This window comes from Vigna unguiculata, chromosome 11 (genome assembly GCF_004118075.2).
Source record: "Vigna unguiculata cultivar IT97K-499-35 chromosome 11, ASM411807v1, whole genome shotgun sequence".
Classification (NCBI taxonomy): domain Eukaryota; kingdom Viridiplantae; phylum Streptophyta; class Magnoliopsida; order Fabales; family Fabaceae; genus Vigna; species Vigna unguiculata.
The window spans coordinates 35302867-35317754 of NC_040289.1; the positions used below are offsets into that span (position 1 = coordinate 35302867).

A 14888-nucleotide genomic window follows, 5' to 3' on the forward strand; every position below is an offset into this window, starting at 1 on the left:
ATTTTTAACCAATCATCATATATTTTATTTTAAATTAGTTTTTACTAATTACAATTCATCTTTTATTAATTTTAACCACAAAAACAAATATGTGTATTCTTATCACTTAAACTAGAAAAGAATTTATGTTTTATTTATCAGATCTTTTACAAAATTTTACAATGTTTATCTTCAAATTTATATGTTATAACCTCCAAACTTTTAAAACAAACAATATCAATATATCAATTTATATGCTACACAATCTGTATTTTAAATCCTCCCCTCAAAGGTAATACAACCAAATGAATTTAATTTAAGCTAGGATGCAGTTTTTGTTTACTGTGGGAAGCTGTGAATAACTGAGAATTATGTCTGGATTACAGTCAAAGCAAAAGTAATGTCAGTGACACTCTTTACATCATTTTCAATGACAAAGATGTTTGCTTTCTAAAGTAGTATTTCTAGAAACAATACAAAAAAAAGTTGTTTTTTTTTAAGAATTGTTTTTTTTTAAGAACTTGTAATTAGTCAAAACTCAAATGATAACAACTAAGAGTTTAAGAACAGAAAAGTATCACAGTTACCAAATAAATTCAAAGGAAAATATACTTTAACTCATTTTTAATTTATTACTTCAATTACCACTAAATTATCACATCACATTATTTGAAAAAATTAAAATTAATTATCTAATAATAATTAAAAAAGTAAGTTAAAAATAAATTAAAAAAATGTGGATTAAATTATCTTTATCCAAATTCAAATATCATGAATGAAAAACATATGCAACCCTTAACCTAAAATAAAAATGAAACAAAGTGTATTTTTGAGTATTTATTTTTATCAGCAACACTCTTTGAACTCTTCCCAAAAGAACGAGTTAAGTAATAAAAAAAGTTTAAATATGTTATTTTCTTTCACTTTTTAAAAATTGAAATTAATTTTTTTAAAAAATTTAAATTAATTTAGTGTTTTATCTTTAAAAGTATGTAAATTTAATTTTTTAAATTATATTTTTTTAAAGTTTATTTAACGTTTTAAATTCGTTTTCCAAATAATATCGAAATAAATATGTGTCAAATAGTGTAAATAAACTAAAATATTATAATAAAATGTATTTGAGACGACAATTAAATTTAATAAAATTTGATTAAAAACACTAAATTTATATATTTATAGAATTAAAAGACTAAATTAATTCAAAATTAAAATAAAATTAATTTTAATTTTTACTAAAATTTGAAATAAAAAAGTATATAATTAACCCTAAAAAAAAGGTTGGTTATGAGAGAGAGGTAGAAAATATTTGACAGTGAAATTTGGCATCGTTAATATAGAAGTGGCTCTTGGATGAAAGGATCCACATGGGAATAATTAATAGGAGTGGCATTGCACTGAATGAAAGGAAAGGTTTTATCTTTATTGGGTATGTGATGTGATTGAAGAGAGCAATAATTTATGAAGGTGATATTTGAGAAGGGTGGTTCTTTTCTTTCTTTTGTAGCAGAGAGAGTGTTAGTGTTCTCATTCTGTGTCAGAAAATGGAGAATGGTTTTATGCAGATTTCAGACACCATTCATTCATTCATTCATTCATCACAGTAATCTCCTGCGAATTTAGTCAGTGAGTGACTGCGTCGTGTGGTCCCTTCTTCGCTGTACTTTTGACCTAATGCACCCATCCCATCACACCTATGTTTATAAATTCATAACTTTTTCATTCATTAAACCAACTGTTTCTTCTTCTTTTTTTTTCTACATGAAAATAAAGATAAAGATAATATATTGCTTAAATGGTTTTTACTGTATCAAAGTTTTGGTACCTTAATAATTAATTTTTAGAATGAATTATTTTTTTAAATTATTTCTAAAATTTTATTTTATCTTTAAATAAAATTATATCTTTATTTTGTTTTTACATTTTGTAAGAATTATATAAAACACCCTATAATATTCTAGTTTACCGTAAATGAAAATTATTTCAAATATCGTGTACGAATTAACGTGATCTAGTGGAATCTAAATTTTCGTTTTCATTGATAGAAAAATTAAATTTGACACACGTTAATGATATTAAGATTATTTAAGTTTGAGTCGTGTTATTATAATATATTAAAAAGTTTGTGTAAAACTTATTAATAATAGACTCTAAATGTGTGAGACCCTTTTTATTTTATTTCTGTCCTAAAAAGGGTTCTGGCATGACATTTTAAGAAGGTCAAGAGTCGGTTCATTTTGGAGACCCAAGACCCTTCCTTTTCGGTCCTAATACTTTTACTTGTTTTATTTTCGAAAACAGTTTTCCCCTCCCTTGTAGTGCTGCTAGAGCTATGTTAGGGTATCAACTTTTGCCTCCCTGAGCTAATGAATCGTCCTTGTTCGGAGCTGCCTGAGTTCATATCTCCATGTAAGTTACATTAAAACATCGTTTTCTTTTCGTTGCGCTTTGTTCTTAAGCTATGGTCTCACGTAGTCTTTGTCAAGGTCTCATTTTCGTACTCGTTTTTCATTTTCTTAAGCTACTGTTGTGTTGTAGTGAGTCTTGTTAGAGCTCTCTTACGCTGCAGACCTCTTTTTTCCAGATAAGGAAAGCTAGGGTTTACATGTTTTTTACAATATTCTGCTTGTTTTGGTTTAGTTTCATGTTTATATGGCTCTGTTGTTGTGGTTGCTTGGAAAATGTTAACACGTTGGTTTCGAAATTTCTGATTTTCGCATGCGTGAACATAGAGAAAACCTGGTGTTTTTGCCCAGGCAAGCAAGTCTCACCTAAGCGAGAGAGTATCAGAATTTTTACCCAAGTTCTGCTTCGAGTGGTCGCTCAGGTGACAAACCTTTGTTTTGAGCGATGAGTAATCTCGCTGAGGCGAGGAGGTCTCAACTAAGCAAGAATTCACAGAACCCTTACTGTCCCACCTCTCTCGCCTGAGCGAAAACTTTCAGCCTGAGCGAAATTGGGGCGGGTTTCGTGCTCTAGTTTTCTTTACTTCTCTAATGTGGTTGTTTGTCTGCATGATAGAGTGTTTTACCTTAAACACATGAAGTATGATGCCATGTAGGTTGTATGAGATTAAATGAGAATGAAATTTTGTTATATTGAGTATGAAATGGAAAACATGACTTGTTTGGTTGGTGGTGGATTGGCATGAAAATTGAATGCTTGAGATGGCATGTGGAATTTGTTGGTAGAAGAGTCTCAAGAGAAACTCTTGGTGATGGTGTGGTTAGTGTATACCTTGATATAGGAGATGTCTATATTAAGGAAGGTATCCTGAACTCTAATAATCATTCACACTCTACTCTAATAATCATTCACACTCATATAAAGTAAAATGATTTATGTGGTGAGAGTAGTAAAAGGTCCTAATCTTGGGACGTATTGTGCCTAAAACATTAGAGAATTAACCCTGGGTGTGGTTGGATGATAACCCTATATATCTAGACTCTACAAAGTTTAAAAACTAACGCATAAAAATTGAAATTATGATTGTGGAAACCTTTTCACATATATTTTTTTATTTTCTTATTAAAGTTTGAATTTAGTTAGTAAAAGCAATCCTACTTAAGTTTTTTCCTTCATTTTCAAACGACATGATGATTTGTTTTGATAAATGGAATATGTGAAATTTGAAGATATATGAATTCATGAAGGGGATTATTAATTTGTGGTTGATATTATTATGATATGTATAAGAACATCATTGATGCTAAAAATCATTGATAAATTATTTGTTGTTATCATTTGGTCCGATTCTTGGGTTAAATATCATTCAAGTGACAAGTTATATGTTCCAAAATATGTAAGTAATATGTAATTATTGCACTTAACGCCATATGACTCAGTTATGAGAGAAAAATTAAGATAACTTGTTCTCTTCTAGAACATATTGTTCAAGAATCATACAAGTTGCTTGAGCAATATAACTTATGACTTAAGCGTTGTTCTAAAAAATTAAGTGTAGCGGAGACAATGTACACATATCTTGAACACTTGAGTGCCGGTGGAAGCTCAAGTATTCAATGATGCTCATTTTTGAGAAGTGGTTGTCACTCAAGCATAGACAAAAACACTTTTGGGATGAGATGATCAATTAAGCAAGGAGAACAAGAGGGGTTGTTTTTTTACTCATATAACAAGATTATTGCTCAAGCAAGATAGTCAATGGCTTGCTTGTGACGAAGCAAAAGGTTGCTTAAGAGAACAACTCAAGCTATGTTTACTTGCAACATTTCCTCCTTTAATTTACTTGCAACATCTATTGTAACAACAAAGTGGAGAACATCTAAGGATAATCTTAAAAAGCAGGATTAAGGTTGTAACGAACATATATTTATTTCAGTAAGATTAATGTCAAACTATTTGACCTCAAATACATTTAAAATAATCAACTTGTACATGAAAATATTAGTGTCGGTTAAAGATGAAAAATGTTCTTATTTGAATAAACTATATATTCTAAAAAGTTTACCCTTTGAATGAGCAAGAATAAAATCAATACTCCCAGTTTGTTTTCTACAAATATACATGAAAAAAGATGGTGAAGCTGAAGCAAGGAAACTCATTATATTCTGAGGAAAAATTCCATCATAATACCAAAATAGTCTTTTGCCTTTCCATTTAATACCAAACTTTACTTCAGAAACAATTTTCTGTCTTTTTCTATTACAGTACGACTTTCTAGCATGCACAGGCTGGGGCCAGACAAAAAAAAATGATTGATTACATAAAATATAATTTATGGTAGTTATTGTATGAAATTGGTTGAGTGCGTCCTACATACATGAGATATCTCCAATAAGAGAGCATGAAGGAAAATACAAGTATAAAAAAACAATGCTCCAGCAAACTGATTATGATATAAAACCAAAATGTATCCCTAGTTTGTCTGTTTCTGTGGTATAAAGATGAGGCACATGCAGAGGAAGGAAAAGTCTAGATAATAATAACAACGAGGGCAACAAATGCTTCTTTGGGTTGGTGCTTTTCACCCTTTATCATTAAAAGCGCATAGAATAAGAACATGATACCTGCTTTATTCCACGTGACATCAGAATCAGAATTTATAAAGTTGTTCCAGCTCATTGCGGTTCTTGATAGTATCTTGTCAGAACAGGTGTTTTACTCTGCATCTTTAGAGACCGTGGAAATTGTTAGGGTAGCCATTTTCTTGGTAGCTATTATGCAAAAAAATGGACCTAAAAAGCATTGTGCTTGTTGGTGGTCAATGTATACAAAGATAAACATGAGTAAGTTTCTACTTCTGAACATCAAATTCTTTCACCAAAAAATAAATAAACATTTGTTATCCTCTGCTACTATCATGCCTAGATGAGCCACAATTTCTTAAAGTTTGAGATTCCTTCAAGACTGCCTCTCTATAATATCATAAAATACCAAGACTCAATCAAGGGGAAAAAAAATCAGGGTTTTCAACTGTACATAAATGCAAGCTAAAATTAATTTTAGATGGTCTTGCTCTCATCATGGTTTCCAATTCCTAAGCTCTTCCTTTTGCACCAACAAAGGTACTCGGGAATTGGCCCATCATCTCCAATAACCCAGCTATCTTCCGCAACATCACCCAAAGTCATCCTTAGTCTTGGATCTGCAGATTTCAAATGTACCTTAATCATTAACAAAGAAAATATAATCACGTGACATGACAGAAATACAGAACGTTATGCATACCTTTCAAAAGTAAGCCTTCTATCAAGTTCTTCAATGGCGGATTCAAATCATTGGGGAGTACCAAAGGATTATTGACTATCTGGATTAAAAAAAAAAACAGCATGATAAGTTTGTAATATAGGTGCTGATTAAAAAAATTGTGATGTAGGCACCAGTCAACATGAATGTCATGTACAATATCAGGTGAAAAAGTTAAGAATTTTTTTACAGGAAAGGTGAGAACTTGCGAAAAGTAACATTTTTGTTGTGATTATAAGTCTGTGTAATTCTTACTTTGTCGTATGTATCTTGAAGTGTGTCTCCAAGAAAAGGGTATTCCCCCAATATCATACAGTATAAAGTAACTCCTACTGCCCAGGTGTCAGCAGCTTTACCACCATAGGTCAGACCTACAAACATAACCAGACACAACAGCAGTGAGAGCCCGTACTTCAACTACATATCAATAGAACCTTGCAGGCTTGAAAACTAAAACCAACCTAAAATACATTCTGGTGCAGTGAAAACAGGAGTGCCAGGTGATCGACGAAGCTCATCCTTATTATCCTGCAAAATGAAACGGTCAAAGTTTGTTGTAAAAAAAGTAACGGAGAACACAGATATAGAGTTTAGTCTTATATACTAAAAAAAGTAACTAGGATAAGATGTGAATGATCCAATTGAGAACAGCAGATATAGAGTTTAGTCTTAAATACTAAAATTTTTTCTCCGTTGTATTTTCCTTAGTCATAGAAGATTAGCTGGCTTTTGCCTGAACAAAACTCTGCCTCTGTATGGTAGCATTAGTCTGTTTGAATTAGGGGAAAAGCATTGTTTTTTCTCTATATATGCTCATCATTAGTGGGATATGGCAACAGACTAGGGTGATGCAACCTCCAACCACAACGGGGGCATGGTTGCTTCACTTTTCCATGTGATGGGGAGTTAGAAAAGCATGGCCACCAAAATCACTTCTGGTATTCTACACCGAAAAATTTCAGAGCCAATGTCATTTAATGCGATGAGAGTTTGTATTCTACCCTGGAAAATAACCTCTTTTACCCTGTGCTTTATTTAATTAGTTATATGCTTTTGATGGATATTTTTGTGATTCCCTCATTTAACACACAAAAGAGCACAGAGGGTGTTTGTTTCACGTCATTTTCTTTAATTTCTGCGGATGTGAAGATTAGAATAGATATTTTCATGATTGTTAGGAAGTTATGAAAATATATCCCCAGATATATGCATTCCCAGGAAATTAATATTCTCATGAATGTGCAGATTAGAATCAATATTCTCATTTTCAACCAGCACGATGATCAAGACAACCCCACCCTGCAACTGAAAATAGCTTTCAATACTCCAGTATCAAACAGAAACACATGAACGACCCCCATGCCCCTTCAGGCAGTGCGCCACTTTCTGCAGTACTTTTGCACAAGAAACAGCGCATCAGAGCCATTGTACTTGCACTGGAAGATCCAGTGACTCCACTGCAAATTGAACTACTTCACATGGCTGTATTAAGGATTATCAAGATCCTCCACCTTATCGTGCTCCTGTGGTGGCTTCATGGCACTGCCATACTCGACCTCCATTGTTGTCATCAGTTAATATCTTTGGGATAGTGGCTATTCCCACTATAGGGTTCATAATGATAACCACGTTCAAAAATTACAGAAACCATTACATGTTCCATATAAGCTTCTAGGACTTCCCAAGTCCTAACCCATTCAATGTTGCCAACATCTCTAACAAGATGTGTGCCTGACACATGTGATGTGCAAAAAGAATATGAAAAAAGTCAGTTGGTTAGTTAGAGAGCTATTGTTGGTTTGGATTTTATAGCTGTATCATGTTGGGTTCTTTCTTACAAAAAAACTATGGTTACTGCACATCATAGACAAATTGAAACAATAACAAGTGCAGTGTGGTGAACAACTCTTTGATCTCTCTCTTTCTGTCTCTGTCTTATCTGTTCTATTATTCTTCTATCTTTACCTCTTTCCCACCTAAATTCTATATCATTATCTAAACTCAGTAGGCCAGAATCAATTATATCATTGATGATCAACTAATCACCTATAGGGGAAATCAAGAGTTCCTATGCCTTGACACTAGCAAACTTCTTTATTACAATTTGTGATAAATTTGTTTAATGAAGTCATTACTTTAATCTCAACTATTGATGAGCGCATTAATCAACTTTCATCCTTTACTGTAACCACATTTAAAGTTTCACACATGTGCAATCCTATTTCAGTTTCCCCTAAAAGAAAAGTTTCACATGTTGCAATTGAAGAAAAACTAATGGCTAGTAAACTCAACAGCTTTGATGTTATTTTAAGTAATCAAATTTGCATTTGGAGACCGTAACAGTATTACCTCAACAGCCTGGCTGACACTGAAATCCCCAATCTTCACAGTACCATGACGAGTAATCAACAGATTATCCGGTTTAATATCCCCATGTACTATGTTCTGCTTTTCCAGAAAAAAAATCAGTAAATTGATCAAACTACTTTAAACATATTTGAAAATAAGGATATGAGCATCTAAGATAAATGGTGTCATTTTATAATTTCTTTTCTTTGTTTAACATGAAGACCATCATATATTGCTATTTATATGAAAAAACTGTGAGAAAGAGAGAGAGAGAGAGAGAGAGAGAGAGAGAGTTAATTAGTATGAAGCACACAATGATAGATAGAGAAATATTACATGAGCATGAAGATATGTTAATCCAGAAACAATATCACGCAAGTATCTCCTAGCAGTCTCTTCGCCTAAGCCACATGCGGGACCTGTACCCTCACAGACCCATTTGCCTTCTACGTATTCAAGTACTGTATGAGAAAAATCAGCAGTCAAGCATATGACTTCAACTGTATTATTTATCTTCATTTCAACTCAAATACACATAAATTTTAGTAAATCATTAAATAAGAAAACCAAGAAGAAACTAGTCCTCAGTACCCATATAGAAGTTATCCGACTCTGGGTCATCAATCACCTCAATGAGATTGACTATATTAGGATGTTCCACCATTTTCATAATGAGAACCTGGAAAAAGAAAAATAATATTGGTCTTTTAACATACTATAGGGGCATCAACAGCTAAAGCAGATAGATTTAGAAAACATAGTTTATCATAAATACCAAACCGGGAAGCATAATAAGCTGAAAAGCATGCAACGGAATTTTCCAGAAAATGGGAGGTACAAATTTTACCAAAGAAAGAATGTGGGTACTTTCTAAAAGTAAATAAATGGGCAGTACAGTCTAAAGAGAACCACAAATAAAAACAGATGGCCCATGAGGTAAAACCATATAGAGGCATGCATGAGGGAATTATATAATGTATTTACCAAAATTGAACATATTCATGTTTTATTTCCAGCTCAGAGTTCAGACTGAAAACCAAAGATACGAAGAAATATACCTCTCGTAGTACATCAGTCATGGCAGTTTCCGAGGGTGCAACTCGAAGCTTCAGTAAATGAGATTTATGAAAGGCCTTCAATTGAAAAGATATCAGGCTCATCAAACGACAAAAAACACCAATATCTTCATAATTATTGGAACATTTAATACATGTTAAAGTCCAGTATAAAAAACTAAGCCCATATGGTAATGTTTCCTACAGTAATGAATAATCTGTCTACCAACACCAAAATTTTTCCTTACCTTGATTGCATAATGCTTTCCATCCACAGAGCTACGATAAAGAGCCTGTAATGCATGTAAGAAAGAGGCTCAGGAAAATTGTCTTCATTGAGACTGGAAAAGTAATCAAGTACCATGAATACTACACTCACCACTTTTCCGTAGCTACCAGAACCAATCTTATACTCACGAATATACTCATTTATCATCTTGTTCCCATTTTCATCCTGAAAATAAAAGTTCAATATGACTTCCAAGTTCTGAGAGAAAATATATCCACAACAACGGAGAAGTGTTTCGTCAATACTAGTAAATCTTCAAATAGCCATTATGACTGACAGAGGTGTAAACTTCATTGCAAGATTAATATAAACCAAGAACTTATGGGTACAAATGAAGAAGCAAATAACACAATAATAGAAAAAATAACCCAAGACATTTCAAATATTCAGCCACAACTTCATGTCTAACACTGAAAATGGTGTATGTATGATATAAAAATTACATTCTTTGACATGTAGCATTCCATTAAAAATCTATAATAGTTCATTTTCTATTTAAATTAAATACATATAATAAATTTATATTGCAGCTCATAATATAAATACACCACATCATAAAAGAGAGGAAGTAACTGGAAACCATAAACCACATAAAACAGTAAGTACAATTTTCACCCAAATATAATCAAGATCAACCAACATATTAGATACTACTAGCTCTACTAGTCTTGACATTTGACAACACAGAAAAGGTAAAAATCACGATTGGAGTAAAATCTATAATGCTACACCCACACAACAATTACCTCCATGCGAACAACTTTGTGAGTATCTTTAACAGGAAACTGCCTACAAACCATGTCATTCTCTACTCTCATGTTCAAAATTTCTTCTGATCGCTTGGGCCGAGTTTCTTCCCCGGCATCATCTCCACTAGTGTTACCAACCTCATCGTTATACAAATGCTCGCCCTCTTCATCTTCAACGTCGTCATCAACATCCAACAGAGGCTCCTGGTAGAGATTATTGTTAATGGCAGGCTTAGACCTTTGTCTTTGACGGTTAGATGTCCTGATGAACCCAAAACAACTACAGCACCCCATCACACAGGCAAAAGAAAGAGTCTTTTCGAACATGTGGAGCTTGGACCCTAAAGATGATTGATTATGAGCCTAAAAGTTCTAAAATCTACAACAGCAACAAAACAGTTAAGTTCACTATGCCAACAACAATAACGCATGACATCTTCAAAATCAATCATTTTATCAAAAAAACATTTGAAGTTCTTACCCAATTTAAGAGGGAAGAAAAGAGGGCTTCAAGGTTCAAGCCCTACTCAACGTTGCTGTTCCAATGGGTGCCATTCAGCTAGGTGGAGAATACGAGTTGCGATATAAAACCCACAACTACGATTCGCATCCAACAACATTATGTTGATAACTCCAGTTTATAACAATCGTAGGAGATTTCGTTGACCTTTGGCACGAAAAAGGAACAGGTGTAATTTTAACAACAGAAAAAAACAAAAATAAAACGCAATCATCGCTAAAAAAAGACAAATGGGTCACGATTGGAGAAAATAAAATTGATAAATTTACTTAGAACCTGGATGATGCCGAAAACGACATATGCATGCCAATGTTCATAAAGTTACCTCCTTTTGATGCTCGAGAATGACAAAGTGCGATAGCTCTAACCGTCACCCAGCTACAGAGCAGACCTAGATTTCTAGCGCGAATCGAGGGTCTTTCGGAGACCCATAAACCCTAAGTCCCTTAAATCAATAGGGAAAAACGAAAAAGAGAAGGGAATCGTAATTCAGAATAGTAATTGAAATTAATTCAATTAAAAAGAGAAAAGGTTAAAGATTAGTGATGAGAAGGGCGAGAGTGAAGTGGAACTGAGAAAGGAGAGAAGTGTAACTAACGATTTGGAGTGAACAGAACAAAAAGAAAAAAAAAAAAAAAAGGAATATTTTGGAACCACCCCTCCGAGGAAGAAAATGCCTATATTGTCTTTATCATTTTAAACTGAATAATCTAGTAATAGTCGATGGCCTTTCATGGTACTCTCAAGTACTTATATTCTAAAACTAAATTCATTTTGTTTTCTTAAATGGACTAATTGTTAGTGTAAATTTATTTATTTTATCATATTTTTATTTTATCATAGGTTATCTTTTAAAACCATTAATAAATATTTTTTTTATTTATAAAGGAGTTGTAAAGTTTTCTTACAATTTAGAACTATAATTATTAATATTTTAAAATATTAATAATAAGTATTCGTTTAAATCTATATTTTGATATAAAGAATTTGATATAAATTTAATTAGAATACCAATTTATGAAATTTAACAATCGGATAATTACAATATGAGCCACATAATTCTAATATAAAATATTATAAGTGTTAAAAAATTTTAAAAATTAAAAAGCTATGAAATATATGAAACATAGAATAGATATAATATATTAAAAAACTTGTTATTTTATTTTGTTTATATAATATATAAATAAATATATATATATATATATATATATATATATATATATATATATATTTAACCCATTTTAATCTACTTTTTTTATCTATTTTTAATCTACCACTTCAATTACCATTAGATTATTATATCACATCACTACAAAAAATACAAAAAAAATGATCTAATAGTGATTAAAATAATGAGTTAAAAGTGGGTTAAAATATTAATTTTCACATATATATATATATATATAATAAAGTATAAAATATAAAATATTTCCTAATTCTTAGATAATAACTAATTTATAAAATTGAAATCTATTTTTAAAATAAAATTATTTTCTAAAAACTGATTTAAATAAAAATATATTAAGTAAATATTTTTGGTCGTATAATAAATGTTATATATTTTTTATAAAGTATCAGAAAAAATTATTTGTCTTAGTCAAGAAATTAATCAAAAATAATATTCAATTGATTTTACATTAATATTTTTAAAAATTAAAAGTCACAATATTATTAAATCTAAAATTTTTTCTTTCTAAATAAAAATTTAGATAAAATGTTGACTTAAACGAGTATTGCATTGATAGACTGAAACGATAAGAAAAAAATTGAAATGATTGAAACAATAAAATTATATGAGTTGAACTTATTCCACGATACAAATATATTACCAATTAAAGTGATATAAAAATTTATTTTTTAAAAAGCCAAACAATTTTTTTACACTTGTTATCTGCAGAGTTGGTTAATATTCCATATCAAATATAGGTTCTTACAGAAAAACGTGTCATTAATGAATGTGTCCACATTCAAATCCTACCAAGAAAGTACATCTCAACGGAAACAACAATAAATTAGAAGTCTTCAACTTCAATGTTTATTAAAATTATATAATATAAAATGATATAGTCATGCGTAATTTCCTTTTTACTTTGGTAATCCTAAGTATAAAATATCTAAACATTCAAATTCAATCTATAATAGTACTTATTATTAGATTAGATTTAAGCTCATTTTTATTTTGCTTGGAAGGACATTCGAAAATTATGCTAAAAGAAAATGAAAATAGAACGAAACATGCAATAGGAGGGAACTTTTAGAAAATGTCCATAAAAGTAAATTTCAGAAAATAGGAAAAGAATGAGGAAAAGGGTCAGGAACTTTCAAAAAATGCCCACAAAAGTAAATTTCAGAAAATAGAAAAATAATGAGGAAAAAGGGATTATTTTTAAGATCTTTGATATTGTTTCTTAATAATGAGACATAATATTATTAGAAAAATTTTGTTATATTTGTTTGAACCTATCTATAACAATATCAATGAGGAATTCAATTTACATAAGTTATTGATACTATTTTTATTTTAAATTTTTAAGATAATAAATTATAAATTATTTTTCGTCTAAATTGATTAACCTTCTTCTTCTCTCTGTACGAAAAGTGCACTTAATTATTTTTTATTTGAATACTTAATATATTAAGCATATTAAAGCTTTTAAATATATATTTTTTCTTTAAGTTTTGAATGTTTTTAGTTTTTTATTTTATCATTTCTAAAAATATGTTTTTGTTTTTGTAATCTCAAGAACCTTAATTCCATCATCGTTCAAAAATTGAAGTCGTGTGACACGTGAAGTAAATTAATAAGTATTAAATTAATTGAGGCAGATAACACAAAAATAGTCACATAAAAACATTTAATTTATTAGATACCCACTTTTAAAAAATCATTAAGTACTCTTAAAAAAAGTATAGCTAAATATCTAAATAAAAAAGTTGTCAACGTTAATAGATTCTTGGGACGTGGTTTTGTTTAATAAATTTTTATTGATTAAAGCATTCACCTTTTCCTTTGAAAAATTATTATCAAGAACAAGTTACTATTAATTATTAATAAAATACAATATTAAACTTGGACTATCTGTGGTCTTAATTAATGTTATTATGGTAATAAGATGAGAGAAAATATAATCATGAAATTTGTGGCATGTGTTGGGACCAATTGGGTTTGGCAGATAGAAAAATATACGTCAAGGATTTCTTCTTTCTTCACCCCATATTTTCTTTTTCTACCCCCATAATATAAAATATGATAACGTGGTTTTGTTACATCTTTATGTTGAAACTATATTCCAAATTAGCGTAATTTGAAATATAATTTTGAATTATGAAATCTACAATATAATTTCAAATTTTAAAATTCAGAGTATAATTCCAACTTTCATATATATATATATATATATATATATATTACGATTCCCTAGTTGATTTCAGAGTTACTTTTCATAATAAAATAAAAATAAATAAAACATTATAATAGAATAATGATTTACAAAGTTGCAATTTGAGTGTACGAGAAGAATGACGTTGACAAAGTATCATGATTCAACTAGGAGAACAATGCATGTTATTATACATGAATATTTCATATATGAATGTAGATGCAACTTTTCATTGATGAAAATACAATACAACATATAATTTCTTATTCATATTTATTCACTCTTAAACATTTCTTTTAATATAAACCAAAAAATAAATCAATCAAATTTTCATATAAATATTTATTTTCAGAAGTTTTTAGATGATTATTGTTGCGTCAAAATCTTATCTTGAAAAGATAACTAAATGATTAAAAGAATAACATAATATTATAAATTATTTCTTTGATTCTTAAATAATGCAAAAATAAGTTTTTCAAGTTTAAATCACGTGCATACTTTGTTAGAATTAGAAGTGAGTTTTAAAACACCTCTCGTATCAAAGCATATTCATTTGATGCGTGAGTATAGAAATGGTGGTCTTAGCGGCCTAATAACAATAGAATAGAATATCTAAAAAAATTTGTTAATATAAGTTTACATCTCACTCATATATTATGAAATTGTCTTATCTCTAGTGTCCAACGTGTAAACATGGAACTTCGAAAATTGATCTTTAAATAAGTGACGGCTACAAGATCCAATAATTGTTACTTATGTTTTGCATAAATAGTGGTAGCTGGTGCTGTTCCAACCCCAATGCCATCAATCAAAGCTGCTTCTTCTGAACTCGAAAACCACGTTACTACAGCTAGT

At 30.3% G+C, this 14888-nt stretch overlaps 1 protein-coding gene across 2 annotated transcripts; it reads right to left on the reverse strand.

Moving 5' to 3' along the window:
- Positions 1-5112: 5112 nt before the first annotated feature.
- LOC114169265 (serine/threonine-protein kinase GRIK1-like) lies at positions 5113-11346 on the reverse strand. 2 transcript variants are annotated; one of them, XM_028054332.1, is made up of 14 exons: positions 11249-11346; positions 10976-11095; positions 10612-10797; positions 10128-10509; positions 9472-9546; positions 9341-9385; positions 9096-9170; positions 8629-8716; positions 8374-8498; positions 8038-8133; positions 6150-6216; positions 5944-6059; positions 5671-5749; positions 5113-5587 (listed from the first exon to the last, which is right to left on the reverse strand). In XM_028054332.1, exons 4-14 carry the CDS (start codon positions 10455-10457, stop codon positions 5445-5447), a joined length of 1239 nt encoding a protein of 412 aa, XP_027910133.1. In that variant the 5' UTR covers positions 10458-10509; positions 10612-10797; positions 10976-11095; positions 11249-11346; the 3' UTR covers positions 5113-5444. The 2 variants fall into 2 exon arrangements, with proteins under 2 accessions (XP_027910133.1, XP_027910134.1); XM_028054333.1 differs by having other exon boundaries at positions 11245-11299.
- Between the last annotated feature and the right edge of the window lie 3542 nt (positions 11347-14888).

Excerpts from the sequence above, each read along its gene's own strand:
- LOC114169265 (XM_028054332.1), bottom strand. The coding sequence starts at position 10,457 with ATGTTCGAAAAGACTCTTTCTTTTGCCTGTGTGATGGGGTGCTGTAGT. Across the intron at positions 9,547-10,127 it reads ACAAAGTTGTTCGCATGGAG|GATGAAAATGGGAACAAGAT; the intron begins GTAATTGTTGTG and ends TTTTATTTTCAG. Across the intron at positions 8,499-8,628 it reads GTCGGATAACTTCTATATGG|TACTTGAATACGTAGAAGGC; the intron begins GTACTGAGGACT and ends TTTCTCATACAG.